This window comes from Mustela nivalis (genome assembly GCF_964662115.1).
Source record: "Mustela nivalis genome assembly, chromosome: 2".
In the NCBI taxonomy this organism is placed as follows: domain Eukaryota; kingdom Metazoa; phylum Chordata; class Mammalia; order Carnivora; family Mustelidae; genus Mustela; species Mustela nivalis.
The window spans coordinates 1,787,053-1,814,051 of record NC_139021.1 but is presented as its reverse complement, the minus strand read 5'-3'; the positions used below and the strand labels follow the sequence as shown (position 1 = coordinate 1,814,051).

At 63.5% G+C, this 26,999-nt stretch overlaps 1 protein-coding gene across 1 annotated transcript in view; it reads right to left on the bottom strand.

The window, feature by feature from the left end:
- TSNARE1 (t-SNARE domain containing 1) overlaps positions 1-12,111 on the bottom strand; it is an 86,354-nt gene extending 74,243 nt beyond the window's left edge. The window contains exons 1-2 of the mRNA XM_082720614.1: positions 11,812-12,111; positions 3,987-4,175 (exon numbers count right to left, since the gene is read on the bottom strand). Coding sequence (XP_082576740.1) covers positions 3,987-4,175; positions 11,812-12,079 — 457 coding nt within the window. The 5' untranslated portion in view covers positions 12,080-12,111. The remainder of the gene's footprint in view (positions 1-3,986; positions 4,176-11,811) is intronic.
- Positions 12,112-26,999: the final 14,888 nt, after the last annotated feature.

Below are 26,999 nucleotides of genomic sequence, written 5' to 3'. Positions count from 1 at the left end.
GCCCCGCACCTCCCAACCGCAAGGTATATAACCTGCCATCCCTCACAACCCCGGGGCAGCTGCATCTCCGCCTGCCCACGGGTCCTGTCCCTGTGCTTTAATAAACCACCTTTTTGCACCAGCGACGAAGAAAGAATTCTTCCTTTAGCCGTCGGCTCCGAACCTCACCCCACCGAACCTGACCTAGGTTCTGGGACTTCATCAAGGAGACAGTGCAGGGGCCGCTGCAGGACCCGCAGGAGTGGAGGTCAAGGATTCCTGCCACGGGCGCCCAGCCCCCCACGCCCAGAACATGAAGGCCCCGGCCCAGAAGCCATTCTGAGAAAGCATCCGCAGGGCATACCGCAGCCTGTCCGAGGCCAGCAGGGGAACTGGATCTAACAGGTGGGAGCATTTAGCACACGCCCCTGTGGGTGCAAAACAGACAGGCAGAAACAGGGCTGGACTGAATGAGCCCAGGTAACATGCTGACTCTGGAGAAACGACCGACTGGTGAACACGGAGGGAGGGGAGAGGAGGAACAGCCAGCCCACTGCCCACCGCCCATCAGTGAGAATGCCCAAAGCCCGTGATTGACAGCGGACATCCGTCACAAAACAAGTATTAGCAGGACAAAGATAAACAGGGAGAAAGGGAAGGAACCACAGGGACTGCAGCGGAGTGATGGGAAGAATGCAGAGCACAGCAAGGCCACCAGCGCCCGCAGAAGGAGCCTGTGTTTCTTCCGGCAGCCGAGCGGATGACCATGAATTTGGCAGCAAAAGCACACAGATGTGCCGTCACCCAGTTTCTGTAGGTGAGGAGTCAGGCTGGGCTGCAGGGGCTCTGGGGAATCCGAGAGCCCTAGCTAAACCAGGTCCCCATGGCCAGAGGGCTGAGGTCACGCCTCCCGTGCTGGCAGTCAGCTGGTCAGCCCGGGGCCAGAAGCTCCGCTCCAGTCATCGCACACGGCCCCCTGCTCAAATCCTTCCCACACTCGGAATCTCTCTCATGTCTCGCTGGAGAAAGTTCCCTGCTTCTAAGGGCTCAAATAATCACTTTGAGCCCACCCAGATAATCCAAGATAAACTCTTTTAAGGACCACACAACCTTAATTACACCTGCAAATTCCCTTCCTGCCATGTACTAGAACGCACTCACAGTTTTCAGGGGTGAGAACAGTGACAGTGGCTCTGGGGGGCTTCGGAGGGACAAGGGCAGGGGTGATAATGTGCTGCCTGGCACAGAGGGTCCTTATCAGCGGTCCCCACAAACAGGGAGCTAAGGGCATTACGTGAGGGAGCATGACTTAAGACAGAAACTCTCCTAAATGTCAGAAACTTAGAAACTTTTTAAAAAAGAAAACGCACCAGAGAGTAAGAGACAATAAACATACGCAATGGAACTAAAACCAAATACACATGACCTGCCAACTCCTGTAAAGCACTTTAACTTCTCTAGCGAAATTTTAAAAATTGAAAAATTCTCCGGTGGGATCTCAAAGCTAAACCTGACTTCCAGCGGCAGATGAGACGCAGCTGAGGTCACTCAGAAGGGGCGGGAAGAGAAGGACCAGAGTGAGCAGCACGAGTCACGACCCAAAGCAGACGACGCAGGAACGAGACAATGGCGGCAGGATGACACCAACAGACGCAATCCAGAATAAAAATAAAATCGTTTCGAACAGCTGCGTATCAGGTCCCACAGCAGCCAACACTCAGGGGAGACACGAAGAGAAAGAGACAGAGACGTACCCACGGCAGGGCACACAGCAGAGCAGGCGGACAGAGACCAGAGACACGCGTGACCCACACAGCAGCACTGAGGGGGCACAACTGACGGACACCCACATCAACATCTCCACGTCCAAGTCAGGACACAGACCATCTTTTCAAGATCCTGGGACGCGGTGATGAAAACCGGCTCCGTGTCGGGGTCACGAGGAAAACCACATAAAACCCAGAAAGAAGACAGTCCATGTTCTTCCCTAAAAAGGCAGTTACACCTACCAAAATAAGAAGACCAATAAATCAAAACACACTTCGCTTGGAAATTTTAAAACTTGCGCTGAAGCAACTCTTGGACCAAAAATGAAAATAGAAACCAAAATTATAGACCCTCCAGACCGCGATGTTATGGAAAATACCCCGGATCCGAAAGTAAGGAAAAGCTCTCAAATGCTAACCACATTTTGGAAAAGAGCCAATGAACGGCGCACACAAATCACACACCTAAGAAAAAGGACAAACTGAGAAAAAACAAAAGAAGTTAATTGTAAGCAAAACGCGATGAACTAAACAGCAGAAAAACAGGGGCGCCTGGGTGGCTCATTTTGCTTAACAACAGAACAGAGAACCTGGGAGTAAACCCACACGCATTCGGGCAACCGATCTCCAACCAGGCGCCATAGACACACACAGGGAAGAACAGGCTCTTCTGCAAAGGATGATGTGTATGAAAAAATGACATCGAGCCCAGCTTGCACTGCGCACAAAATCAACTCAAAATCAAATCTCAAACATCTGCAAGACCCAAACTGTAAGACCTAGAAGAAAACCTCAGGGCAAAGCCTCTGACGTCCGTCTTGGCAATGACTTCCTGGAGCACAAGACAACAAAACCAGAAACAGAGAAGTGGGACAACATCAAACTAAAAAAAGTTTCTGCGAAGCCAAGGGAACCATCGCCAAAGGCACGTGAGGAACAGGAGGAAACGCAGAGGAACCACAGATCTGATGAGGGGTCCGCCTCCAGACCCACACGCCACTGTTACCACACGACGGTAAAAACGTCAAAAAAACGAAAGCCCCCAAGCACTGGGAAGGACGTGGAGAAACTGGAACCTTCGCACACTCTGCACACAAAACAGCACAGCCACTAGGCAGAACAGAATGGAGGCTCCTCAGAAAATTAAAAATAGAACTCCTGTATGATCCAGCAACTCCACTCCTCAGTTTGCATCCAAAGGATCTGAAATCAGGATCTCAGACAGGAGCTTGGCCACGTTCCCTGCAGCATCCGTCCCGAGAGCCGAGAGAGAGGAACGGGGTAATCATCCGTCAACAGCTGGACGACGAGCACAGGGGCAGCTCCAACGGGGCACGGAGCACCTCTCGGCCTCGAAAAGGACGGAAACCCCACAACACGCACCATCGCGGGTGAGCCCTGCAGACACGTGCTCCGTGACATAAGCCAGTCTCAGGAGGACACACACCGCGGATGCCACGGACCTGGCGCGTCTACAACAGCCAAGCCCAGAGTCAGGACGGCCCATGCCGGCAGGGGTTCAGGCAGTGGGCCACGGGGAGCTGCTGGTCAGCGGGCACGAAGCTGCAGTCAACCAAGTCAAGGGATGTGCTCTGCCAGCCTCAGGGCACGCCGGCAGTGAAGACAGTAGACCTCGCGCTGAGTGTTCGCATCATAAACAAACACATCTATAAAAATCCGAATACAGCGGGAACTGACAGCGTCACTCGGCTAGAACGAAAACCAGGGGCAGAAGCGGATCGTGTCAGTGCCCAGCTGGGAGCGCGAGCAAACCACGGGGAAAGAGACCCCTACCTCACACCGCTCAGCACGATGGAAGGGGAACGAGTGAGAACTCCAGAAGCGGCCGCACGCAGCCGAGGAAACGCGGGCCTTCGGGAAGGTGAGGGAAAGCTGCCCTCGCTAACTCCGCCACAGGCCCAGCCTCGACGGAGCAGCAGAGCGGAGGACGCCACCGCGTGAGAGCCTGGACGTGGCGGATCACAAACGGGAAGCAGAGCGAAGGCCGGAGACGGACTCGTCTGGCACTCAAAGAGCTGATCTCCACGATCCACGGGGAACAGATCCACAACACCGTCCGTGAACCATGAACAGAGGCACGGAAAGCTCACAAAGAAAATACAAGAGTCTCTGATATTTGAAACGACACCAACTCATTCCTCATAAAAGGAACCTGACATGTCCCTGCCGAAGCCCGACGGCTGCGGGCACGGCAGGCACGGGCCCCCCAGGAGCACCAACCTGGAGGAGGCCGGCGAGCGTGCTTCTCTGGGCCAGCCCCTGCACACGTACGAGCCACGTAAACATGTACGAAGCGACACGGGAACAAGGCGGCTCCTTCTGTAGCGGGCGGAGACCGGAAATCACGGCAGGTGCTGCCGACGGATGGCGGGACCGATGCTGGCACCACCACACCTGAAGCAGCCTCGGCTGTCAAAGAGGAAAAGAGAAGCTCTCTGTACCAAGAGAGAAAAATTTCTGGCCGTTCTATTTAGTAGGGGAGAAATAAAAACCAGGGGCACAGGCCTGAGATCACACGCCTTGCGCAAGACCAAGGACAAGTAAGAACGTGGACATTTGCAACCAGCTGACCCGGGGCTCACCGAGCCGGGAGCACGTGAGACCGCGAGACCGCGCTGCCTGCAGATGTGGAGCCGGGGCTGGCTGTAGGGGACTGCTCACTTCCGGCTGCATGCTCCCCACGTTTCACTCTCGAACCACACAAACCACTGCCAGCCCGGCACGGCACGGACACCAGCCAGCCCCAGGGCGCTCCCTCCGCCCCACACAACAGGGCTCGGCCTTGAAAAGCAGCAAGCTCCGGATCCGCGTGGCAACCTTGAGAAATCTCCAGGGAACCACAGCAGAGGACCGAGCCGGTCCCCAGACGTGACACGCTATAGGACCCCATGTATGTAACCTTCTAGAAACGCCATGAGAGCAGGAAGGACAGACGAGCTCCGGGGTGAAGGGCAGCCGGCAGGGGGCACACGGGGTCCCCTCAGGATCGAATCTACTTGGACTGCGCCCACGCCTGCATCCTGGCTGTGACCCCGGTCACCGTGAGGAAAACCGCGGGAGGGTCCCCAGGATGCTCAGAATCATTTCCTACAAGTGCACGTGAACGTACCATTGTCGTGAAATAAAATAACTGAATGATGCAGAAGTGACACCAGCCTGTCCATCTCAAAGCACGAAGTCACTAAGTGGACGGAGCAGAGGCCACACTCAACCTGACCTGCTCTCCCAAGCACCGGCCTCCTGGAGCCTGAGACCGGAAGGCAGGTGGGCAGCCACGGGGCTCAACCTCTCCGTGCACAGGGCACTCCCAGGGAAAGGGAGGAAGCCCAGGGATGAAGAGTGGTCTTCCAGACACACCAGGTTGCCTGGCCCAGCAGCATGAGCGTCCGGAAAGCTGTCCACCATCCCCAGTCCCCTCCCCCGGGAAGCAAGCCCACAGGGCACTCCTGGGTCTGGGGGAGGGTGGTCATGGGACTCCTTCTGGACTGTGAGTTGTGAACCAAAGCAACCCAGCTCCCTGCTGAGCCAAGCATTTCATTCCCAGGACAAGGCCCCAGAGTTCTTTTCCTCTGGCAGGGAGACCACACAGTCCCCACGCGGCTGCTCCATCTGCCCAGGGCTCCAACTGCCCTGAGCCAGTCCTGCCGATCCCTGGTGGACCCGCACCCATCGGCTTCAGGCGACTGACACTTGGGGAAGGACTGTGGCCACAGCAAGGCCTGGCCTGCACCGTCAGAACCTCTTCCCACCCGACCGCGCCCGGCCTCCAGCTGGATGCCAACCGGCCCTTCCCACACAAGGACAGACGCCTGCATGCTGAACCGTCTCCTACCACGGCCTCCAAACCCCCTCCTGCAGGGCGGCAGAGGCCCAGAAAAGCAGCAGGCATTCTGTCCCAACATCCCGTCAGACCAGAGGACGCAGGGCTGCGACCCCCCGTGGCGGACAGCTCTGGCCCAGACCTGCCCACACGGCAAAGGATGGCTGAACTGGCTTCAGGCGACGCCTGAAGAATCCCTTCTTCAAGCACAACGGAACTCACAGGGTCCAGGGGACCTGTGACATCAGAGCTATCCTGGGGGCAGAAAGGCGGCACGCACAGCAGGGAAGATTAGAGCCCCCATCCCGTCCCGATGAGAAGCCACAAGCCTGGTCCGGCAGCTCCCCACGGTCCAGCCTCCTCAGGGCTACAGGGCAGCACCGTCAAGCGGGGCCCAGGTCTCATGCAGGACACACTGTGTTCCAGCCCCAGCTCCGCTCTGCTCGCTGCTGGCCTTGGGATAACCAAGTCCCTCTCACAGTCCAAGAGAAAGAACCCATCCACTGCCTTGCTCCGATCGGTGGCCTGAAGACCACCAAGTGGTCTTGCAGTCACCAGCACTGACCCCCACCCCACGCCTCCACCTGCCAAATGGTCATCTGCTCACGGCGGCAGGGCTACCTACACCCTGGGAAGCAGTGAGCTACAGGGTGTGGACGACTCCACCCCTGCAGCTGTGGTCACCCCTCCCCCTGCCCTGGCTCCAAGCACGGGTCTCCTTTGGCTCTGAAGAGTGGACATCATGTCTGGGAAGCACCTGCTCACGGCTGGCCCACCCACGCTCTCGGTGTCCCTCGCCGCTTCCTCCCACCAGCCCAAGAACCAGCTTCCTCCAGCCGCCAGCTCCCGCTTGCACAAGTGTTCGTGGAGGGCCTGTCACATGCGCTTCCCGGCCCAGGGCCACAGACACAGAGAAGACACAGGTAACCTGGGGGAGCGCACTGGAGCCCAACACCACGGCAAGCGAGGACCCGCCAGGCAGGACCGGTGGCCTGCGACCACCCAACGCCCCGCCCTCCCGAGGGACTGCAGCAAACAGCAGGAGCAGACGGGCGGCTTCTAGAGACGACGCGACGCAGAGCCTTCGACACGTGGAGCAGGTCACCACACGGGGCCAACACCGGCCCTTGCAGGCAGACAGCTGCAGTGGGACACCCGAGGGCAGGCTCGGGAGGCCAAGGAGTCGGCCAGGCAGGCCGACCAGAGCCCGGAAGATCAGGTCAAACCACGAGGAGCTGCAGAAGCCGGGGGAGGGAGGCGGCCGGCCCCAGCGCGGACCAGCGCCCCGAAGGCCTTCCGGCAGAAGAGGGCCACGGGCACTGCTCCCAGCAAGGGGGGCCCCCACGTCAAGAGGAAACAAAGACGGCCCGGCTGGAGGCTGCAGACCAGCGAGAAGGACCGCCCCTGCGACTGGACATTCTCTGGGTCCCGGATCAGGAGGAACGACTGGACACCGCTCCCCAGCCCAGGCACCCTCGTTAGCACCTTCGGGGGGGGGGGCAGCGGGGGAAGGAGGTCAGACCCGATCATGAGCCCGGGCTCTCGTTAGCACTGCTTCTGAAAGCCCCTGCAGAGTGGGCAGCCAAGCCCAGGCAGGAGGCCGAGACCAGGCAGGAGGCCGAGCCCAGGCAGGAGGCTGTTGCGCTGGGTGACTTCAGCGTGGGAGAAGCCGCCGTCGGGGCCGCCGGGCTAAAACCCCGTGCCTTTCTGAAGCCTTGGCTGAAATGGATTACGGATCCCGGGGGAGGGCAGCCAAAGAGGAAGCTGGGTTGGGAAAGAGAGGGGGTTGCACCCCTCAGCCTCACCCCCCACCCCGTCTTCCCCAGATGCCATCAACCCCTCCTCCTTCACTGCCGCGCACCCCACAGCCCGGCTTCCCGGCCAGCGCAGGCTCAGTCCGCGCAGCCCGCACCCAGGGTCTGGCTCAGGTGACAGACGGCAGACGAGAAGCCGGATGCCTGGTGGCACGAGGCCCCCAAAGCCCTAAGAACGCTGACTCACTCACAGGACACACTGCACGGGTCGGGGAAAGCCAGCCACCGGTCACCTGCAAGCTCATTCTACACACGTCCGTCCAGCCTCACCGGTCACCCCGGCCTCCAGTCTCCACGTGCTGGTCAGCACTTGGATGCCCGGAGTCCCTAGAGCTCTCAGACCTCCGCCAAGCTCTCCTCTAGAATGAGCCCGACGGCAGCTCAATATGGAGGAGAAGTCCAGGAGTCGGTCTTTCTTAACACAACCACGAGGTCCTCTAACCCACAGGCATCCTTCAGGATGCACGCGCCTTACGATCAGGTCCCCCGCAAAGCAGCGGGGCAGGAGCGAGGGAAGGTGGGCCAGCTCAGGGTGAGGGGACTCTGCAGCCCGAGGGCTGGGTTCACATCTGCCCGTGCCTCTGGATAAGCCTCCCAACCCTGAGCTGAGGACATCAGGAACCCAACAGGGGCTGGGCAGACACCAGCGGTCAGCAAGCGGGGATGGCCACTGCGGTGACCACGGTCGGCTGTCCCATGTTTCCACTCAAAGGCAGCCCACACCTCGCCCTGGTCATCCAGCAGAGTGGGCGCTCCGAAGAAGGAGCCAGCCCAGCCCCTGGGCCCCACGGGGCCCTCCTCCCCCCTGCCCTGGGCTTGTGTGCCGCCCCTGCAATGGCACTGGTGCCCCGGTCCCCAGGGGGCTGCAGGACCAGAAAGGGCAGGCTCGGGGACATGCTAATGAGGGACGTCCGTCAGGATGCCAGAGCTGCAACATGGCGCGGCCGTGTCTGGACATCCCTGTTTCCCTACCAGGACGGAACTCAGTCAGGCCGGGGCCCAGTCCCTCCCTCAGGGGAAATCAGAGACGGAAAATAACACCGATTCAGTCACAGAAAACGCCAACGGTGTGTGGGGCCAGAGCTCCAGGCTGGGGCTTGCGGGGTCAGCGTGACCCCTGGGCTTGCTCTCCCACGCCTGCCTCAGGGAGGGCTGCTCTCCCACCACGAGCAGGAGCCCGGCACTGCGGGACAGCAGCACCCTGCCACCCCCCGTCCCGCAGGGAGAGACGCGGCGGTCCCCAACCACCAATCGCTCCCTGGCGGGGGCCTGTGGCCTAGCTGCCGTCACCATGGACCCAGCCACAGGATCCTGAGCCCAGGTTCCCCGGCCTGGACCCCGTGGACGGGGGTAAGGCATAGGCCTGTCACTGCCTGCGGCAGCCTCCTGCCATCTGTCCCAGACCCCCACCCCACCTCTCCCGGCTCAGGAACAAAATCCAGGCCTTGCCTGGCTCCCAGGCCTGACAGCCTGACCCTGGTCACACAGGCCCATGGGAGACGAGCACTGCTGTGCCGCCCCTCAGGCCTCTGCTGCCGAGAACACCCCCCCACACCGCATTCCATCCGCTCCCCCGACTGCTACTCGGTTTTTAAGACTCATCTCAGGTCTTGCCAGCATCCAGAACCCCTTCCCCATAGGGAAGGACCCAGACCCTCCAGCCCCACCCACAGCCGCACACACTTGGGGGAGAGGGTGGTCTCTCTAGCCCATCACCGACCCCTCCCTGTGGCCTCCCTCCATACCTTGCACGCAGGAGCCTTGGTGACAACACCAGGGATGGCTTTCGGGCAGCCCCCTGCACTCACTGCATCTCCTGACCTGCGTGCAAGACGGGACCTTCAAGAACCCTTCTGAGCACTGCTCATCTCCGTGGCACCCCTGGGCACAGAAAGACCAAGGCAGGGCCCTGCCAGAGATCCCATGCCCCAGACACTGCCCCGGTACTTTGACCCACATTGACGTGGGCAGCCTACCACCTACCACCCGGCCCCCTCCTCGCAGGGCTTCCCTGAGCCTGAGGTGGGCCTGAAAGCTGGGCAGGGCTCCATCCCGCACGGTCACCTTTACCTCACGCCTGTCCTGCCCAGGCTTCAGGCTGACGGGGACAATCCCGCAGCTGCAACAGGTTTCCGAGGACAGCCCCCGGCGGCAGAGAGCACTGAACCAATGCCCGCCAGGAGGCGTCCCTGTCAGCGCCACGGGCTCAGGCAGCTGCAAGGTACCAGGTCCGGCTCACAGGCAAGTCCTGTCTTCTCCGCCGGGACCCGGGCCAAGGCAACCAGCTCCATTCCCACAAGATGTTCTGGAGCCACGGCAGTGCTCACGGGCCCACATGGTGCATGGATGCAGTTCAGCTCTGCTCCGCTGCACCAACCTCACCACTTCGCCACACCACCGCAGGCAGCCACTGGCCCCGGGCCTGGAACCCCAGTTGGGCAGCAGAGACGCGGCTCCCAGACGCGGGTGGCCGGCGGGGGAGCGCACGGAGGCCCCGGTCGGGTGCAGGAGCAGCTCCCTCTGAGCCCCACATTCATCACCCAGAACCAGGAATGGTGATTCCCGTCGCCCGCTTCCCACCCCTGAATGGGAGACAGGTGTTCGCGGCAGGGAGCCGAAGCAGGGCGAGAACCCTCATTCCTGCTGTCAGTCGGCTCCTCTCTCACAAGCTCCGTCACCGGGACGGGATGTGGCAGCGATGGGGGAACTACCGGAGAGCCGGGCAGTGCAGGGTGCCGCGGCAGAGTAATTCCACTCGCAACACATGATGGCGTCAGATGCAGGAGCCACAGGCACACCTAAGCCGTGGCCAACTGTCCGCACAGGAGTCTGAGCGACAAAAGGCCCAGCCTCAGCAGCCTTGTGGCCAAACGGGTAATGTCTTGGGACTTCGCAGTGAAGGGACTGGGGGCAAGTCCCCTTTTCCAGCCTGGTTCTTCACCTGTTCTGAGGGGGGGGCGGTTAGTCACAGGCCCTTGTCCTGGGCTCACTGGGAGGATGAGCTGACGCCCTGGGCTCCAGCTGCTGAGGACCAGAGCCCAGCACCCGAGTGCCACGTGAGTGTGGCAGAGATGACGGGCACCTCCACCCCCAGGATGCCCCGCCCATCCTTTCTCCCAACCAAACCTTGCCCTGCTGCTTGGCCCTGCTCAAATCCCACATCCTAGGAGGTCCTCCCTTCTCTGGGGCGCTGCAGCACACATCCAGTCCTTGTCACTAATGGCTTGGGACAGGCTGGGCCACAGCGGCGGTCTTCTCCCCCAGACAGAAGGTAAGCCCCACCTCCCTGCCTCAAGCTTCCCCACATGGTGAACAAACGCCCATCATGGCTGCATTTCTCACCACGGTCTCCGTGCCGCCTCAGACTGCCCGTCCACTCTCTCTTGGCTGCCGACAAGAGTCTCTGCTGGGCACCCAAGATGCAAGGGTGACCGAGATGAAGGCCTCTGTGTGGTCACGTGCAGAACACACAGACACAGGTCATCTCAGGGTGACACAGAAGAAAAGCCAAGCACCGGGGGCTGTGGGCCACAGGTATGGGGGTGGCCCTCCCCCAGGGGAGGCAGGGAACAGGGAGGTTCTAAAGGGGACACCCAGAACACAAGGGCCTTCCAAGAAGGAGACCGAGCTGTCACAGTGGCGGAAGAGAGGTGAGTCGCACAGGCGATGGACCCTGACAGAGCTGGGGTATGTGGTAGAAGATGTGGCTGGAGCAACACGCAGGAGCCAGACCCCGACCTTCACCCTAAAGGCAGCAGGGAGCTGGGGAAGGGAGCAGGGATGCCTGCCTGCCCAGGAGCCTGTGAGCCCGCCCCAGATGGCAGTCCCTGTGCACAGGCACCCACGCCGCCGCCACAGGGAACTTGCCCGGAAACAGGGCAGCCAGGCCAGCGGAGCACAGGTGTGGAGGGGGCCCAGCTAAAGCTCCACTTCTTCCAGGAAGCCTCCTTGGACTTGCCCATCTCGGACGGCTACAGCACCACGACTTGAGTCCTGAACCTGCCGTGTCCTGGGCAGGCAGCTGCGGCACCAGATTTCTCCGGGGGACCCAGCACGCCCCAGGCTGAACCTTGAGCGTCCCCTTCCCACGGGCTGCAACACCCCCACACCGACCCGGTTCATCCGCATCCGTGCCCCAAGTCGCTGTCCCCGGGGGGCTCCGTGAAGCGCCGTCCCCACGCCGGGCTCCCGCGGGCCCCCCGAGCCAGAAAGCAGGCAGACGCGCGGCGGGGACAGAGCACGGGGCGCCGAGGGCGGGAAGCAGCGGCGGGGCAGGGCCGTCGGCGGACGCGCCGCAACAGGTGCGCGGCCAGGCCGGGGGACGGGCCGGCAGCGGGCGGCGCGAGGGAGCCGGACGGCCGCGGCCCCCGCGCGGGCGCCAGAACTTTCGGCGCCGGGGCAGGGCCCCTACCTGAGCCACGCGCGGCTGCCGCGCCACGCCGGACGGCGCCCACGGAGCGCCGGGAGCGGCCCCCGGGGGTCGCAGGGGCCAGCGCGCGGCGGGTCCCGCGCGAGCTCCGCGGCCGGGAGGCCCCAGCGCTCGGCACCGGGAGGGCCTCGCAGGCCGAACGCGAAGGCGGCGGAAAGGCGCGGACCGGACGGCCTCGAGGGCGCGGAGCTGATGGCCGCCCAGCGCGCCCCACAAGTGGGACCCGAGGCCTCGGGGCGACCGCGCGCATGCGCCCTCAGTTGGGTCCCCCCGCACCGGCGCCCCGGGGGGCGGAGCCGCAGCGCCCCCGGCCCGCCCGTCCGCCCCGCCCCACCCAACCCACCGTGACCACGCCCTCCGGCGGCCCCGCCCCCCACCGACCCCGCCCGCGGAGGCCCCACCCCCTCGCCCCGCCCCGGCTCCGACCTCGGGCCGCGCGCCCTCCCGGCCGGACCCGCGTGACCCCGCCGGCCGGACCCGGCCAGACCCCGCCGCCTCACCTGGGCCGGGGTGGCTCGCGGGCGCGCTCCGCCGGCTCTCGGCGGGAGGGGCGGTGCAGGGGGCGGAGCCGGGCCCTACACGTCACGTGACGGCTCCTCCCGCGTCGGGCGAGGACCGCTAGGCCATCCCTCGCCCGTCCCGTCGGCCCCGGCGCCTCGAGCCAGCCAATGGCCTCCCGAGCCGCGCCGCGCCGCGGACGGCGTGCGCCCGAGGACTACAAGTCCCAGACCGCCCCGCGCGGACGACCGGAAACGGCCGGAGACGGCGGCCGGCTGGGCCGGAAGTGCTTTCTCAGCCCGGCGTGCCTGAGTGGCGTCGAGGGTCCCCGGGGCCGCGCGGTCCCCTCCCTGGCCGTGTGAGATGGCAGGCCCGTTGTCACCCCGAGCCAGTCTCCGTCCGTGGAACCGAGGCTGGCCGGAGAGAAGGGGGGAGACGGTGACCGTGAAAGTGATTGAGACAAGACGAGCCCGTGGCCCAGCCTCCGCGGCCTTTGCCTGGGACCGCGGCCCCGTGGAGCCCCTTCCCGGGAGCCGCACCTGCCCCTCCAGAGGCCTTGCCGGGGCCGGGCCCCCGCCCGTCCCCGCCCGTCCCCGCCTCCCCTGCAGGCCGGTCCCCCACCCCGGTGGAAGGACCATGGGCCAGTGTGCCCCGTCTGAGCCTGCGGCCCCACGGGTGAGCCGCCCCAGGACCGGGTCCTCCGCACCGCCTCCCTACACCAGCCCCGGCCTCTCCTCGCGGGGCAAAGGCGGCCTCCCGGAACCTGCTGGTGGCCAGTGGTCGCAGGGGCATTTCCGCGGCCGGTCCGGCAGGGGCGGCCTCCTGCAGCGGGCTTCGGGGACAGGCGCTGCTTCCTGATGCTCGGGTGGTTCTCGGGTCTTAAGTTTGCGCACGGGTGTGTGTGCCCAAGACTTGAATGAGAACAGATCCGTGTATGTGTGGGCACCGGGCACCTGGACGCTGAGCGGTGTGGACACGAGAGTGTGTGACCGAGTGTGTGAGGGTGAGCGTGCGTGTGTGCTTGGATGAGAGCGTGGGGACGATCGCGGGTGTGTGTGCGTGCGCACGTGCAGGGGGGAAGGAGGAGGGGGCACCAGCAGGCCGGCAGGCGTTTGCTCAGATCAGCCGGTGCCACAGCCCGTAGTCCTCGTCACCATGGCTGTGGGCCAGTGACGTGTGCCCATTTCATAGACAAGCCAGGATCTGGACAGGGCTTCTCGTCCTGCCCACACGACAGCTGGTGTGCGAAGGAAGCCCGTTCCGGTCCTGAGAGGCCGCGGCAGTGACTGCCGACCACAGCCTAGGGCTTCAGGGGAGAGGTCTCCCGAGACAGGCGCCTGCCTGAGAGCCAGACGCTCTGGCTCCACGGGTGCACCAGGCCCTTCTCTGGGCGGATGTCCACTGCCAGCAGAATGAGTAGCGGGCACTGGCTCCTGCTGGGAGGGCTCTTACTGAGAGCAGGGGTTGGCTTGTCCTTAGCGGGCAGTCCCCTCATTTGGATCTTCCCTTTAGACCTCAGCAGGGCTGCAAGCAACAAGGTCAGGGACGGGTCTTCAGAAGGAGCCTTGAGGCACCTCTCACTAAACTTGTACCTGGAAAGGCTTCTTGCCATGAGAAACAGCGCAGGCTTCCCGGTGGTTATGCTGGGTCTCCGGGGGGTGAGGGGGGCGGCTCAGCGTGCGGTTTGCAGGGAGCCTCCCTTCCTCCCGTGCTCTCCGTGCGCTGGAGCCTGGCTCCCTCACCCCTGCCCAGACAGCAGGCTCGCACAGCCACACCGCTCCCGTAGCTCTCTTTTGGTCCCCACCAAGTCCCATGAACCCGAGACTCACAGCGGCCTAGTCTCCCATTGTCTCTTGTTCGGGGCAGGAGTGTGCCCAGCCTCACCGTCAGCAAGGGCCGGCTGTGTGACCGTCCTGGCAGGGGGATGACCATGGGAGGCACAGTAGTCTTCAGGCCCCTTCAGAAGGGAAGGACGTGGCTGGCCAGCTGATCGGACGGTCCTGCTTCCTCTGTGTCCGTGTCCTTTCTCCAGAATGTGGGCGATGTTTGGAAGACAGCAGCCACGTGGGGAGCTAGGGAATGGACCCCCAGCTGGGGATGGGGAACCTTTGCCCCAACTGCACCCCCGGCCTCATGGTCATGGAGGAAACAGGCCCCTACTTCTTCCCTGCTGCTACGGATGCCATTCCAAGCAGATGCGACCCCTGTGCACCTCAGGATGGACCTGCTGCCCTTTCGAGTGTGTGTCTAGCCAGGAGGGCTTTCGGAGGGGAGGCAGAACATTTGTGGCCTCAAGGAGCAGGGACAAGTGTGTGAGTGAGCATGGTTTCACATGGTGCCCCCGGGTCACTGGTGAGGCAGGCCCAGGCACAAGCTGGATAGAGGGCGTGTGGGCCCGGGCACCTGAGCAGGGGGCATGTTGAGAGGGGCACGGGCTGGGACAGGGCTGGCAGGGGATAGCAGGTGGCCTGCGCCACTCCCCCACACCGACCACGCCCCGACTGCGCCACCCCCCACCCCCAATCAGGCTTGTCACCACACGGGGCTCCTAGGGCATCAACTCAGCCGTGAGACTTGTAACAGCCTCCCAGATACTTGACGCCAAGCAGCAGTGGCGGGAAAAAAAAGTAAAAAGTAAAAGCGAATCCATGAGTGTTATCTTTGCTAATCACCTCCTCGGTGAGGGGTACGTCTGCCACCCCTCCTGGGAACCCCAGCCCTGAGGGAGGCGGCATCCCCATCCCCCAAGGCTTGCCTTCCACACCCGCCGCCCGGGCTTGCCACCTAGCAGCGTCCCCTCCCGAGTCCCACCAGATCGTGCCCTGTTCGCCGTCGTGTACTCATTCCACAATCCTGGCTTCCGCTGTCAGGCAACGTGCTGGGCCCTGGGGACACCAAACAAGCAGATCGGGTTGCCAAGGACAGAAAACCCCAAAGACATCGGCTTAGACAAGGCCAGAGTGTATTCACTTCTAACACTACAACTTCGAGGCCAGCTGGGCAGCAGGCCTGCAGGGTGACCTCGCCGTCACCAGGACCCAGATTCCTTTACTCTGGGTGCCCTCCAGGTAGGTCTGCTGCTGCGGAGACCTGAGGGAAGAGGGTGGGCCGTGGGGCGGTGGACTGCTGCACTCCGGCCCCGAGCCTGCCTGCTTAAGGTCTCCTCCTAGATCCCCACCCCCTTGGCCAGAGCTGGGTCCCTGGGCCCCTGCCCCGGGCAGCTCGGGGCCAAGGAAGTGTCTTCCTCCTGGGAGCTAAGCTCCTAGCTGCCCACTGGGCCCTCGGGCCTGATCTGCGACGGGGGATGGGCTCACCTAGCCGTTGGCAGGACGCAGCCTGGACACACACGGTGCTCACGGTCAGGCAGACGTGAGTGGAGGCTGTGCAGGAGTGGGGTGGGGGGCATAGGGGACCCAAGGGGGCTGGGGTCAGGGAAGCCCCCCCAAGCCCCCAATAAGGAGGCCAGCATGGGGAAGCCTTGAGCGGTTGCGATTCCGGGAGGGGCGGTGGGTGTCCCTGCTGGGCTGTCCCACGCTCCTTGGGGGACATGTCCTGACCTCTGCAGCCACCACGGACTTCCGAACCCCTTCCGCTGCACCACGCCTTCTGCTCCTCATCCCACAGGTGGGACACCCGGCCAAGCTGGAGGGCTACACGCGGGACCGCTGGGCGCTCTCTGCAGGACAAGGTTGTGAGTCGAGGAGGCAGGGTCCCCCCCCCCGCTCTTCGCAGTCCGTGGCACACAGTTTGTGCGGCAGACCCCAGGGTGGTGAGCTGGGGACCCTTGCTGGGCACGCGGGCGGCCCGCGGTCGCTCAGGGTGAGAGCACGTGAGCAGGGAGCTAAGCTAAGGGGCTGTGGCCATGATGCTCGCTGCTTTCTGGCCCCCTGGATGCGGTCACAGTCCCGGGTCACACTCCCTGGCAATGCGGTGGCTCGCTGCAGCCCGCAGTGGCCCCCAGACACAGGACTGTGAGCAGAGGCCGGTACCTCTTCCCACTGCCTGAGCCCGCCCTACTGTCCTTCCAGCACCCACGGCAGAGGGGCTCAGCCTCTCCAGGCCTCCCGCTGATGCCCCAGGGCCAGAGGAGGGAGGACCAGGCAGGTAGGTGGCTTTCTTAGGAGGAGACTGAGTTCCAACGGACAAAGGTTGGGTGACAGGAAGTGGACAGAGGCAAAGGTGTGGCCCTCAGCAGGACCCAGGCTTCTGTCTTCTTTTTTTTTTTTTTTAAGATTTGTATTTATTTATTTGACAGAGAGAGATCACAAGCAGGCAGAGAGGCAGGCAGAGAGAGGGGGGGAAGCAGGCTCCCCGCTGAGCAGAGAGCCCAATGCAGGACTCGATCCCAGGACCCCGGGATCATGACCTCACTGAAGGCAGAGACTTTAACCTGCTGAGCCACCCAGGCGCCCCAAGGCCTCCGTCTTCTTGAGCTCTAGGTGTTACCTGGGGGTCTGGGGACAGCGCAACAGGCTAGCACCCCTTCCTGGGGCTCAGGAAGGACAGGACTCCTCTCATCGTGGAGAGCAGGGGTGAGGGCTTGAAAATCAGGGGCAAGAGAAGTAGGTGGCAGGGGTGTGAAGGGCAGAGCGGGGCCCCCTCCACCTTGCATGGGGACACCCTCACCCCACACTGTGCTTTGGGCTCCGCGGGGAGCACCCAAGGAGCGTGCCCTCAGGGCAAGGCTGGAAAGGCAGGCCTGGCAGTGGGACTTCCCACGAGGGAGGAGCAGAGCCCGGGCCCCCAGGGGGCACCCGTTGGGGGTTCCCCACAGTGAATTCACCTAGCTGCAGCCTGTGGCCCACTTGGATTTCCTCCGAGGGGTTCTGCAAATGCGGCGCATTCTTCTTTTGATGATGTTCAGGGACAGGCCGGCTCCATCTTCCCTCCCCTGCCTTTCGTCTCCCTCTGGCTGAGCCGCCAGCCCCTGCAGCCCCAGCCTCCTGCCGGCCCTGTGGCACCTTCCCCAGGGTGTGTGGCTTGAGCCTGGCCCTACTGTGTGCCCACCGGGTGGCCCAGCAGGTCAGACGTCAGCCCTGAGCCTCAGCCTCTTCATGCCTGTCGTGGCACAGACCGTAATGCTTCCAGCTCTGCGGGGCTAACAGAAGGCTTGAGTGGGTCAGGCCAGAAATGCCTTTGGGGTCCTCAGGCCAGGGCCTGGCTTACTGGAAGCCTGTGGCACATGCTGAGCTCATGGGGCATCTTATTGGTCATTGATATCTTAGTGGGCGCTGGGCACTGGTGCTGAGAACATACGGACAGGCCTGAGTATCTCAAAGGAGTGGAGGGGACCAAACAGTCACCCACTGAGCCATGAGTCTGTTGTTAGAAGGTCTGAGAAAACAACACACGATCTGAACACCAGGGTGTTAGATTTCCCAGAGAAGGAACATTTGGGCTGGGCGCTGAGGGATGAGTAGGAGTTTGTGCGGCAGGAACAGCATGAACCTCACATGGATGCTGAAGAAGGTGGCCCCATCCTTTTCCTGTGTCTGTTTCTGCCCAAACATGGCGTGCAGGGCTTTGCCTCAGCCCCCACCCCCCTTTCCCCTTCCAGGCACCGGTGCGCACAGACACAGTCCCACACGCTCGCACAGTCACATGCCTTCTCACATTCACAGAGGCAAGAACTGACTTGGGTAAGCTCCCCTCACCCCCGCCCCAGGAGCCCAAGCCCCCCCACCACGGCTGCTACAGGGAAACATGGTAATGAGATGCTAATGAGTGAAGGTAAAAATCACAGAGAACAGCATTTTGCAAAATCACAACACTCTGTACTTCCAGGGGCTCCCTCCCCACAAGCACGCTGCTGAGGCTCAGACAGCGCTGTGTGTGGGCGGGAAGCGCCCGCCTGCCCCTCCTCCCGGGATTGTTGATGGGGTCCAGGGTGCAGCAAGGGGCGCACCCGGCTCCAGGCCCCGCCCAGGCGGTGCTCCTATCCTCCCCGGCTTATGCACCTGGTCTGATCTGGTAGGGGGGGGCGCCTGCCCAACACCCCTCCTGGGCCACGCATAACACCAGGATCACATCCAAGTGCCACCCGCCGGTCGGCGTTCCGGGCCTCTCCAGATGCTGCCTCGGGCCCTTGGCCGCACCTGTCTACCTCGGGCTCCACCCTTGGTGTCCGCCCTGCTTGGCTCCTCGGCTCGAAGAGGAAATCCTCCCACCTTCCTCAAGGCTGCCCTTCCCACACACTTGCCCCTGCTCCAGGAAGCCTTTCTAACTCTCAGCTCCGGTGCGGGGCCTCCTCCCGCTTGCCCTGTTCACAGCACCGAAGGCACCGTCTGAGCCCCCAAACCGGGAGCTACTTGTGGGCAGCAGCTGGCACGTGGCTGCTTTCCACTGTGTTTGCAGAGTGAGTGAAGGGCTGGGAGTGGCTGAGCTGCGGGGTCTGGGACATCGTCTGGACTGTTACATGGGACTAGACCCCCAGGTGTCTTCCTTCCCCACGGGAGGTAACCCGCAGGTTTCCTTACAAAGACCAGGTGTGTGGGGCCCAGCACAGCCCCCACGACAAAGGGCGAGGGCCCAGCTGGTGGGACTCCGCTGTGCCTGGCCCCAGGCCCTGGCAGGGTTGGTGGTCAGGGAGGGCCACGGGAGAGGGAGCCCGAGGCCCGAGGTCCGGCCCCATGTCCGAAGCCACATGGGCGTTTCCAGATCTGGACATTCCGTTCACAACTGGAGAAGGAGGCCTCTGACCTCGGTTCCCGTCCTCACTTGGGCTCAGCGTCACCTTTGGGGCGCAGCACGGCCTCCTGGCTGGGGGTCTCTGGGCCCTGGGTCTGCGGGGTGGGGCCTCGGGACAAAGTCCTTCTGAGGACTTTGTGACCCTCCAGTTGGAAGACCCCAGCCTTTGGTGAGTCCCCCACAAGTGTCACGGGGCCCGTCAGGGCAGGGCTGCGGCTGTGGAAGGACATCAGGCGGAGGGGCCTAGTGGGCAAGGCGCCGAGGGACACCCATGGTGGCAGCACTGTGACCGCAGCTCCCCTCAGCCCCTGGGTCCCACACTGGTCCACGGTGCAGCCACGCCCCTGCAGAGGTGACTTCCGGGACACTAGGAGCTTTGTCCGGGTTCAGACCGGGCTCTTGCTCATCCTCGCTGTGTGACTCGGAGCAAATCACTCCACCTCTCCAGGCCTCAGCTCCTCCAGGGGAAGGGAGGGCCAGGGACAGAAAGTAGACCGAGCCCGGCCCACAGCGGGCCATCTGTCCTTCGCACCGTACCCGAGCAGAAAGCGGAGCGGCAGGCTGTCCGAGATGGGAGGGGAGCAGCGGTCTGTCCCCGTGAGCCGCCTGCACCGGTGCCTCTGCCCTGGGTCCTGGGCCATGTGGGCGCGCAGATCGCCGGCCTCCTCTGGTGACCAGGGGCCGGTGCTTGGTGGGAGGCGTCAAGTGCAGTGCCCATGTTTGGTGAGCACTGTCGCGTTTATAGGGCTCGGTGGGGATGAAAATAAAGTGAGGACGATCTCGGGAGTCACCACGGAGCGCGGTGCCGTGAGGACTCCGCCTCTCCTGCCTGGAGACGGGCCTGGACGGGACGGGCAGGGGTGAGGGCACAGGCGCCCAGCATGCTGCGCGGACCTGTTGGTGGGCGTCAGTGGATCCACGGGCCACCTGGAGGCAGAATTCCCACCACGACTGCCCTCTGCTTCTCCTACCCAGGCCTCCCCGTGCCACAGCCTGTGTCAGCGGATGTCCAGTGAGGTAGGGCCTCAGACTGGGACCAGGGTCTGCGTCAGCATACGACCAGGATCGGGGCTCAGCATGTGACTGGGGTCAGGGTTCTGTGAGTGCCCGAGGTCAGGGCTCAGAGTGTGACCAGGGTCAGGGCTCAGGGAATGACCAGGGTCAGGTCTCACTGTGGCCAGGTCAGAGTCAGGGTCAGCCTTGGCCCAGAGGTGGGAGGTTGCTTCCAGACCTGATCCCAGGCAGAAACAGTGCTCAGGTCCCACCTGGGAACCTCACGCATCAGGCATCCTGGGGTCTGGGTCCTTGTGCATCAGGAGGTTGTCCTAAGCTCTTCTCCAGCTGCTAAACGGTGCTTCACAGAAGGGGAACCCTGCCGCCCCTCCCCGTCTAAGGTCTCCCCACCCGAGTCCTCCAAAGAGGCAGCTTCCTCCCCAGCTACCTCTAACCCTCCCACCGGAGCCTCCTCACCTGGGAGCCCTTGCCAGATGTGGGGAAGTCTCAGAAGCAGGTGCTTTGCCATCAAGTCTACCCCCTTCCCTGACCATGGAGTTTGCAGTGGCTCCCACAGACACCCCCAGAGACCCCTTCAGACCAATGCAGCCTGCTCCCTGCCACTGAGGTGCGGCCAGACCCGATCCCGCTTCCCTCTGTGGGATTGATCCTGTGGTCGCCGTCCCCAGGGCAGCCCACACCCCAGGGCTAGTGACATGCACTGCGGAGCCCCACAGCCCTGTCCCTGGCTGGGACAGCTCTTCGGGGCCATCCCTGCTCCTGTGGGGTCAGCTGAGGCTTCTATGATGGGGCACCCGGTTCGGGCTCTCCCTTCACCCAGCTTGCTGTGCTGACCCCTAACAAGAGACATTCCCATCAGCTTTGCCAGTAAATTTCCGGCAGGCAAATCTCAGTCTCAGGGTCTGCATCTGGGCTGAATCCCTCTTTCCCGTGGTCCCCAGGGTGCTGGGACCCCATTCCTGATGCTCCCCCTCCCAGCCTCTTCTGCCTTTCTTCTGCTGGGACCCTGTAGCAGATGCGTGTTTTGAAGGCACCCGGCTTTACGCCCCAGGCAGGAGCTTGTCTGAGAGCTGAGGCTTGGGACAGGCTGCATAGGGTACCACATGAGCTCCTTGATCCCCCTAGGCCTGAAGCAGGCTCCTGCCAGGAATGGATGGGCCCTATTGGGTTTCTTTGCTCTCTGAGTTAGGACGCCAACCCGGCCTGGCTAGGAGACTCTCTGTGAAGGGAGGGACACCTTGTGTGCCCCCCCATCAGCTGACCTTGGCCCCAGACATGAGGCTGTCTGCACAAGCAGTGAGCAGAGCATGACCCCAGGGGAAGCCAGGTCAGCTCCGGACAGGCAGAGGCACAGCCAGGCTCGGGCATCCCTGGGGGAGCGCCCAGCCCCAGCACAAGGCGGCCGGCCACGGAGGGGACTCTCGTCCGCTTCACTCCCAGGCAACCCCTCCCAGCTCCGCACCTGCCACCCACCCCCGGAAGCTGCTGGCCAACACAGACATCACTCTGTTGGCAGAAACCAGGGTGTCCAATAGCTGACCCCAAGATGTCCCTTCCTCAGGTCCTGTGGCTGGCCTGGTTACCCTCCCTCAGCCCGGTGCACCCTCCACCCCCCTGTGGGCCAGCTGCTTTCTCTGCTTTGGGTCTCTGGGTGCCCCTCAGCCCAGCCTCCCAGGTGGAGTCATCTGGAACTTGCCGTCCATGAAGTGGGTATGAGACACGGGGAGACGGAGGCTCCGAGACGGTAGATGGCCCGGAGTCCCTGTAGAGGGACAGACCCGTCCCCTGCCGCCCTGCTCTGGACTCGGACTGGGACGGCCGAGTGGCCACAGCCTCTGGCAGCTTCCCTGTTCCCACTGCCAAGTGCAGCGGGGGCCAGGTGGGAGGGCTGCTGTGGGTAGCACAGACACCCCCACCCCCCAGCCGCACAGAGGTGTGCCCACAGCTTTGAGCCGTGCTGGCCACATCAGGGGTGAGAACAGGCTGTGAGATGGAGAAGGGGTAGGCCACCCAAAACCAGGTCAAGGAGGGTGTTAGTGGGTCACAGGGCAGGTGGCCTCCCCATGCAGGGCGTCCTGGGGCAGGGAGGAGGGGGTAGTGGGCGGACCACCGCTGGCCCTCCCCAGCACACCTCCACCCCTCTGCTCTCCCTGCCCCACCCCTCCTCCAGGGGGCTCATCTCACCTGCTTTCCGGGAGCTTCATGGGGCCTCTTTGGGTCACATCTTGGGGCTGCAGACCACCTGCCACCATCCCCCAGGACTCTGGAACCCCCCTCTCAGTGCCACAGCAGGCCGTCAGAAGGGTCTCCTGGGGGAGGGCTGCCCTCTTCCCAGGGGCCCGGGAAGCAGCCTGGAGCCCTCCTCACACATCCTGAAATGCCCACGGCTCTACAGGGTGGGTCCTCCACGTCCTGGGCCCCCCCCACGACCCCTCCCCAAACCTGCTGGGAGAGTCTCCGGGTCCTGATTGGAGCTTGTTCCCAACAATGCTCCAAGCCAAGAGTGGAGACTCCGAAACTCCGCTTCTTCCACCCTGAAATTCAAAGTGGGTCCTTTCAAGGGAGGGCAGGGAAGGCGCCCTGTGCCCTCCCCAACACCGCACAGGGGCCCGCCCTGCCCCTGCTTCCGCAGCGCCTCCAAATTGCCCTCCCTGCCCCCAGCCCTCTAGACCAGCTCCCCATCCTTGTCCTCTAGCGCCCTTCTGTGACCTTGGCCTCTCCCCGCTGCTCCCCACTCCACCCCCCCACCTCCGGCTCAGTGGCTGGGCTCCCTGTGAGGACCAAGGGCAGCCGGGCCTTTCTGGGGCCTTAGCCTTGCCCCTCAGTCATCCTTTCCAGTGTGCTGTGTCCCCACAATCCCCCACACAGGGGTACGCTCCCACTCTGCCCACGGCAGAGGGGATGGAGACCATGGCCTTGCTGGTACCCAGACCCCTCCTCACGTGGCTCCGGGTCCTGGAGGGGTCCTGGAGGGGGTCCTGGAGGGGGTCCTGGAGGGGGTCCTGGAGGGGGTCCTGGAGGGGTCCTGGAGGGGCTCCTGCCCATCAGCTTCCCTCCCCTCCCCCCCGCCCTCCCACCCCACCTCTGGACCCAGGTCAGTGCGCCAGTCCTGGGCCCTCTCATGCCATTTCCCCAGGCCCCTGAGGACACGCAGGCCCACCACCCACAGACACAGGCCCCCCGGGCTCTGCCCTGGGCTGGGGAGGAGCCCTGGCCCCTGAAGGAGGGTCCCAGCACGTCCTTCCTGACTGCAGGATTCAAGCCCCATCCCTGGAGGCCCCGGGCCATGGTGCTGAGGCTGCCCCCATGGCTCCGCCCCTGCCCAGGTCTGTGGGAATGACTGGGCTTCTCTGCGGTTGGGACACGCCAGTCAGACCGCTGCCTCCCAAGACGCTGAGGGCGGAGGGAATCCACGCGAAAGTGCTCAAAGCGGGGGCGGCCCCAGCGCTGGGACCTTGGCCTCCCACTGTCATCTCCCGTCCCCACCCCGCAGACTGGGAAGGGGTCTCACCGGGTGGCCTGGGACCTGCGGGGCTGGGAGGAGTGTGAGGAGGACCACAGGGTGCAGAGGCCTGGGCGGCCCACGGTCACCAGCAGCCCGGCAGGCGTGAGGCTGGGCTCCTGGCCGGCTCCCCCTCGCCGCACTTGGCCGCGGCCGAGCGTCAGGAGGCACCAGCGCACCAAGAGGCCTGCGGTGACCATGGGGATGCCCGGGGCTGGGTGGGTCCGGATGTCCCTTCACCACCGGCTGCCATTCCCATTGCTGACACGGGGTCACAGGCCGTCATTGTCACTGTCCCCACCACCGCCACGGAGCCGCCCCTTGTCCCATCTGCTGCCATCGCCACGCCGGCCACGCCCACCAAGGGCCCCGTCATCTCACCCACACCCCGCCCCGTGGAGGCCGCATCTGGGCCACGCACGCTTGGTTCTCTCATCCGTTCGCTGACAGGGAAGAAGAGCAGCTTTGGCACAAACATCTAAGGCACCACAGGCCGGTCCCGGGGACAGGACGGTGTTGTAAAGGATCAAGGAGGGAGGCCTCGTCTTAGTGGCCGAGCACATTCGTCTCATCGAAGAATCTAGAACCTTCACAGGGTCAGACAGGGATGCGCGCACTCACCTACCCCCTCCAGTTCAGGACAGGTGCAGGAGCCTGGAGCCGGGCCCAGGCGCATGGTCAGTGATGACGTCGGGGTTCGAAGGCCCAACTGTTGCTGCCCGATCACTGGACCTGGCCGGCTTCCCCCTGACCTTCTGCACGCGGGGTGACGCTTCGGCTTCAAGGGTCAAGCTGAGACCCTCCCGAGGGTCCCGGAAGAGGGTCGGGGACTCCCCGCTGTTGCAAAGGCAGACAGCGACTGGAGGGCACCCTGCCCCTTTGCCTTCTCCTCCCATGGGGAACTAGGGTGGGGTCGAGACCGGGGAGGGAGGTTGGATCCGGGCCTTGAGGTGCTGGGTGAGACAGAGCAGTACCCACTGCTTCCATCAGCGCCTCCAGGCCGGAGCAGCCACGTCAGGACCCTGCAAAGTCGGCCCCCGCCCTCAAGTGGGGCAGATGCTGGAATCCGGAGCAATCCCCAAGTCCCTGGTGTCTGCCCCGTTTCCCTCTGGCGTCCTGAGGTCTGGGATGAGTGTTGGCGCCCACAGGAGAGCTCAGAGAAAGTCCCTCTAGTTCCAGCCCAAAGGAGGACCAAGAGGACCCCCAATGTGGAGAGTGGGAGAAATTCCCGTGGGCTTTTCCTTCCTTCTGCTACCCCGGCCCCCAGCCCCAGACGCCCCTGGCAGTGGCTGGCACGGCAGCCGTGGGTCTGTGGGCACCCACTGCCAATGCCAAAGGACGGAACTCCCTCTGTGGTCAGGAGCCGTGCTCTCGAGGAGGCAAGAGAGACCCGCACTTTCCCCTTTCTACTCTGTCCTCCGCCAACGTGGCCCCAGATGTCGGTGCAGCAGCCGGAGGCACACAGCGGGTGAACCCGTGAAACCTCCACGTTTTGGCCCGAAGACCCCAGGGAGGGTCCCAGGAAAGAGAAGGTATCTGGAGAACACAGAGGAGGGTCTTGGGAAAGTGGCCCGTACACTTGTCTCTGATTGCCAGGGATGAAACCCACCCTGGATGTGCACGGCCCCTGCGAGAAGCCAGCGGCAGGACAGGCCCAGCCCAGCCCAGAGCGGCCGTGGGGGCTCGCCCAGGTCAAATAGGAAGCGCACTGAGAGCTCTTAAACGCTGACCCGCAGCCGGAATCACAGCCTGCAGAGATCAACTGGCACAGAAGATAAAGCCACTTGCAGTGCAAGTCCACACGCCGGAGGGAGGGGCAGCACGGCCGGGGCGTGAACACAGATCCGTGGAAAGGGTCCCACGTGACCAGGAGGAGGGCGTGAAGGGAGGGGGGTGAAACCGGAAAGTCTCCTCTTTGTGAGCGTAGAGATGGGGACAAGGGTCTCCGAGGGGGTGGGGAGGAGCACGGCGCAGAAGACAAGTGAGGAAGAGGGGCTGGCAGTTTTCCACATTTAGTAAAACGCAAACGCTCACGGAGTCAGGGTCAGCAGACCAAGAAATTCGTTCTCGGGCTCATGGGATTCAAACTGCAAGAAACTGAAGGTGTAGAATGAGCCCTTGATGGTGGACGGAGAAACATCACACGTTGTTTCTAAGGAGAAAAATCAGCCAGAGGACTTGGCTGTGTCGCCGGGAAGCATGGGGCCCAGAGGAGGGCACGTGTCATGGAGTGGTGTGTTCCGGGGGCCGGAAGGCGGGAGCCCAGTGGTCCCGGCCCAGTCCCGGCCCAGCGGAAGCAAAGGACCTCCTCCGGCACCGGCACCGGCACCGGAGGAGGAGCGAAGACCTCGCAGGCGAGCGCAGGCCGGGAACTTCTGTGCCGATCCCACAGCTTCCTGTGGGCCTCTCGTTATCCTGACGTAGAAAGTTAAGCAAACTGGTGAAACCCTTGAACGGACGGTCCACCGAGGAGGGAGCTGGTGGTAAGGAAGCACGTTCTCAACATCGTTAGTCCTCAGGAGCCACAAACCCAAACCATCACGAGGTCCCACGTCACTCCTGTTAGAGCATCTGAGCCGGAAAGCGCCAACCAGACCCAGTGCGGGCGCGAGAGGGGGTGCTGGGAGCCCGCGTGGCTGGCGGGAGCGTCCCCTGGACAGCGGCTCTGCGCAGGGCGATGTCCACCTGCTGGCAAGGGGGAGCCCCCCCACCCCGGCATTCACCCGAGTGGAACAAGCCTCTCCGCCACTGTTCACGGCGCCTCCGAATGAGCCTGCCCCAAACTGAAGACTGGCCAGTGTCCTCCCGTGGATGGCGCCGAGGCCCGTGGGCAGGTCCACGCTCCAGAACAGTTCCCAGCCAGAAAAGGGAGCAAGCTTTGGTCCACACAACAGCACAGCTGCATTTCAGGTCCCTGAAGCCAGCCACAGAGGACCGCGCTGGGGACCCCCCACAGGACAACCTCGGAAGCGTGCAACGGTTAGAGCAGGCAGCCCGCGGCTGGGGTTGGGGCGGCTGTGACCACAAACTCCCTTCCCTCCTCCCTGCCTCTAAGCAGGTCTTTACGTAAAGCCAGCTGTGGGAAGGTTTGCGGCCGGCCCGTGTAGGGGAATGGTTCCCGCTCCTGCAGCGGGCGGGGCGCCCGGTTCTGCCGGCTGCCTGGGAGCCGCCCGCTGGCCGCCTGAGCCCCTCTCCTCTGGCTCAGTACCCAGCCCTGCTGCCGCCCTGCGCGCCCAGCCCGGGGATCTTGGCCCGGTGGGGAAGTGTGCGGGCCATGACCCTGTTCTGTAACCGGTTGTGATGGCGGATTCCCAATGCGGACGCAGGTCACACTCACAGAATCCCACGTGTTCCCTTAGTGTGTTTGATTGTCTGGGATGAGAGGTGGCGCGGCTTCGGGACCTCTGCTGGTGGGAGCATCTGGGGTGCGGGCGGCGGGAGAGAGGGACACCAGGGCTTACGGGGCGCC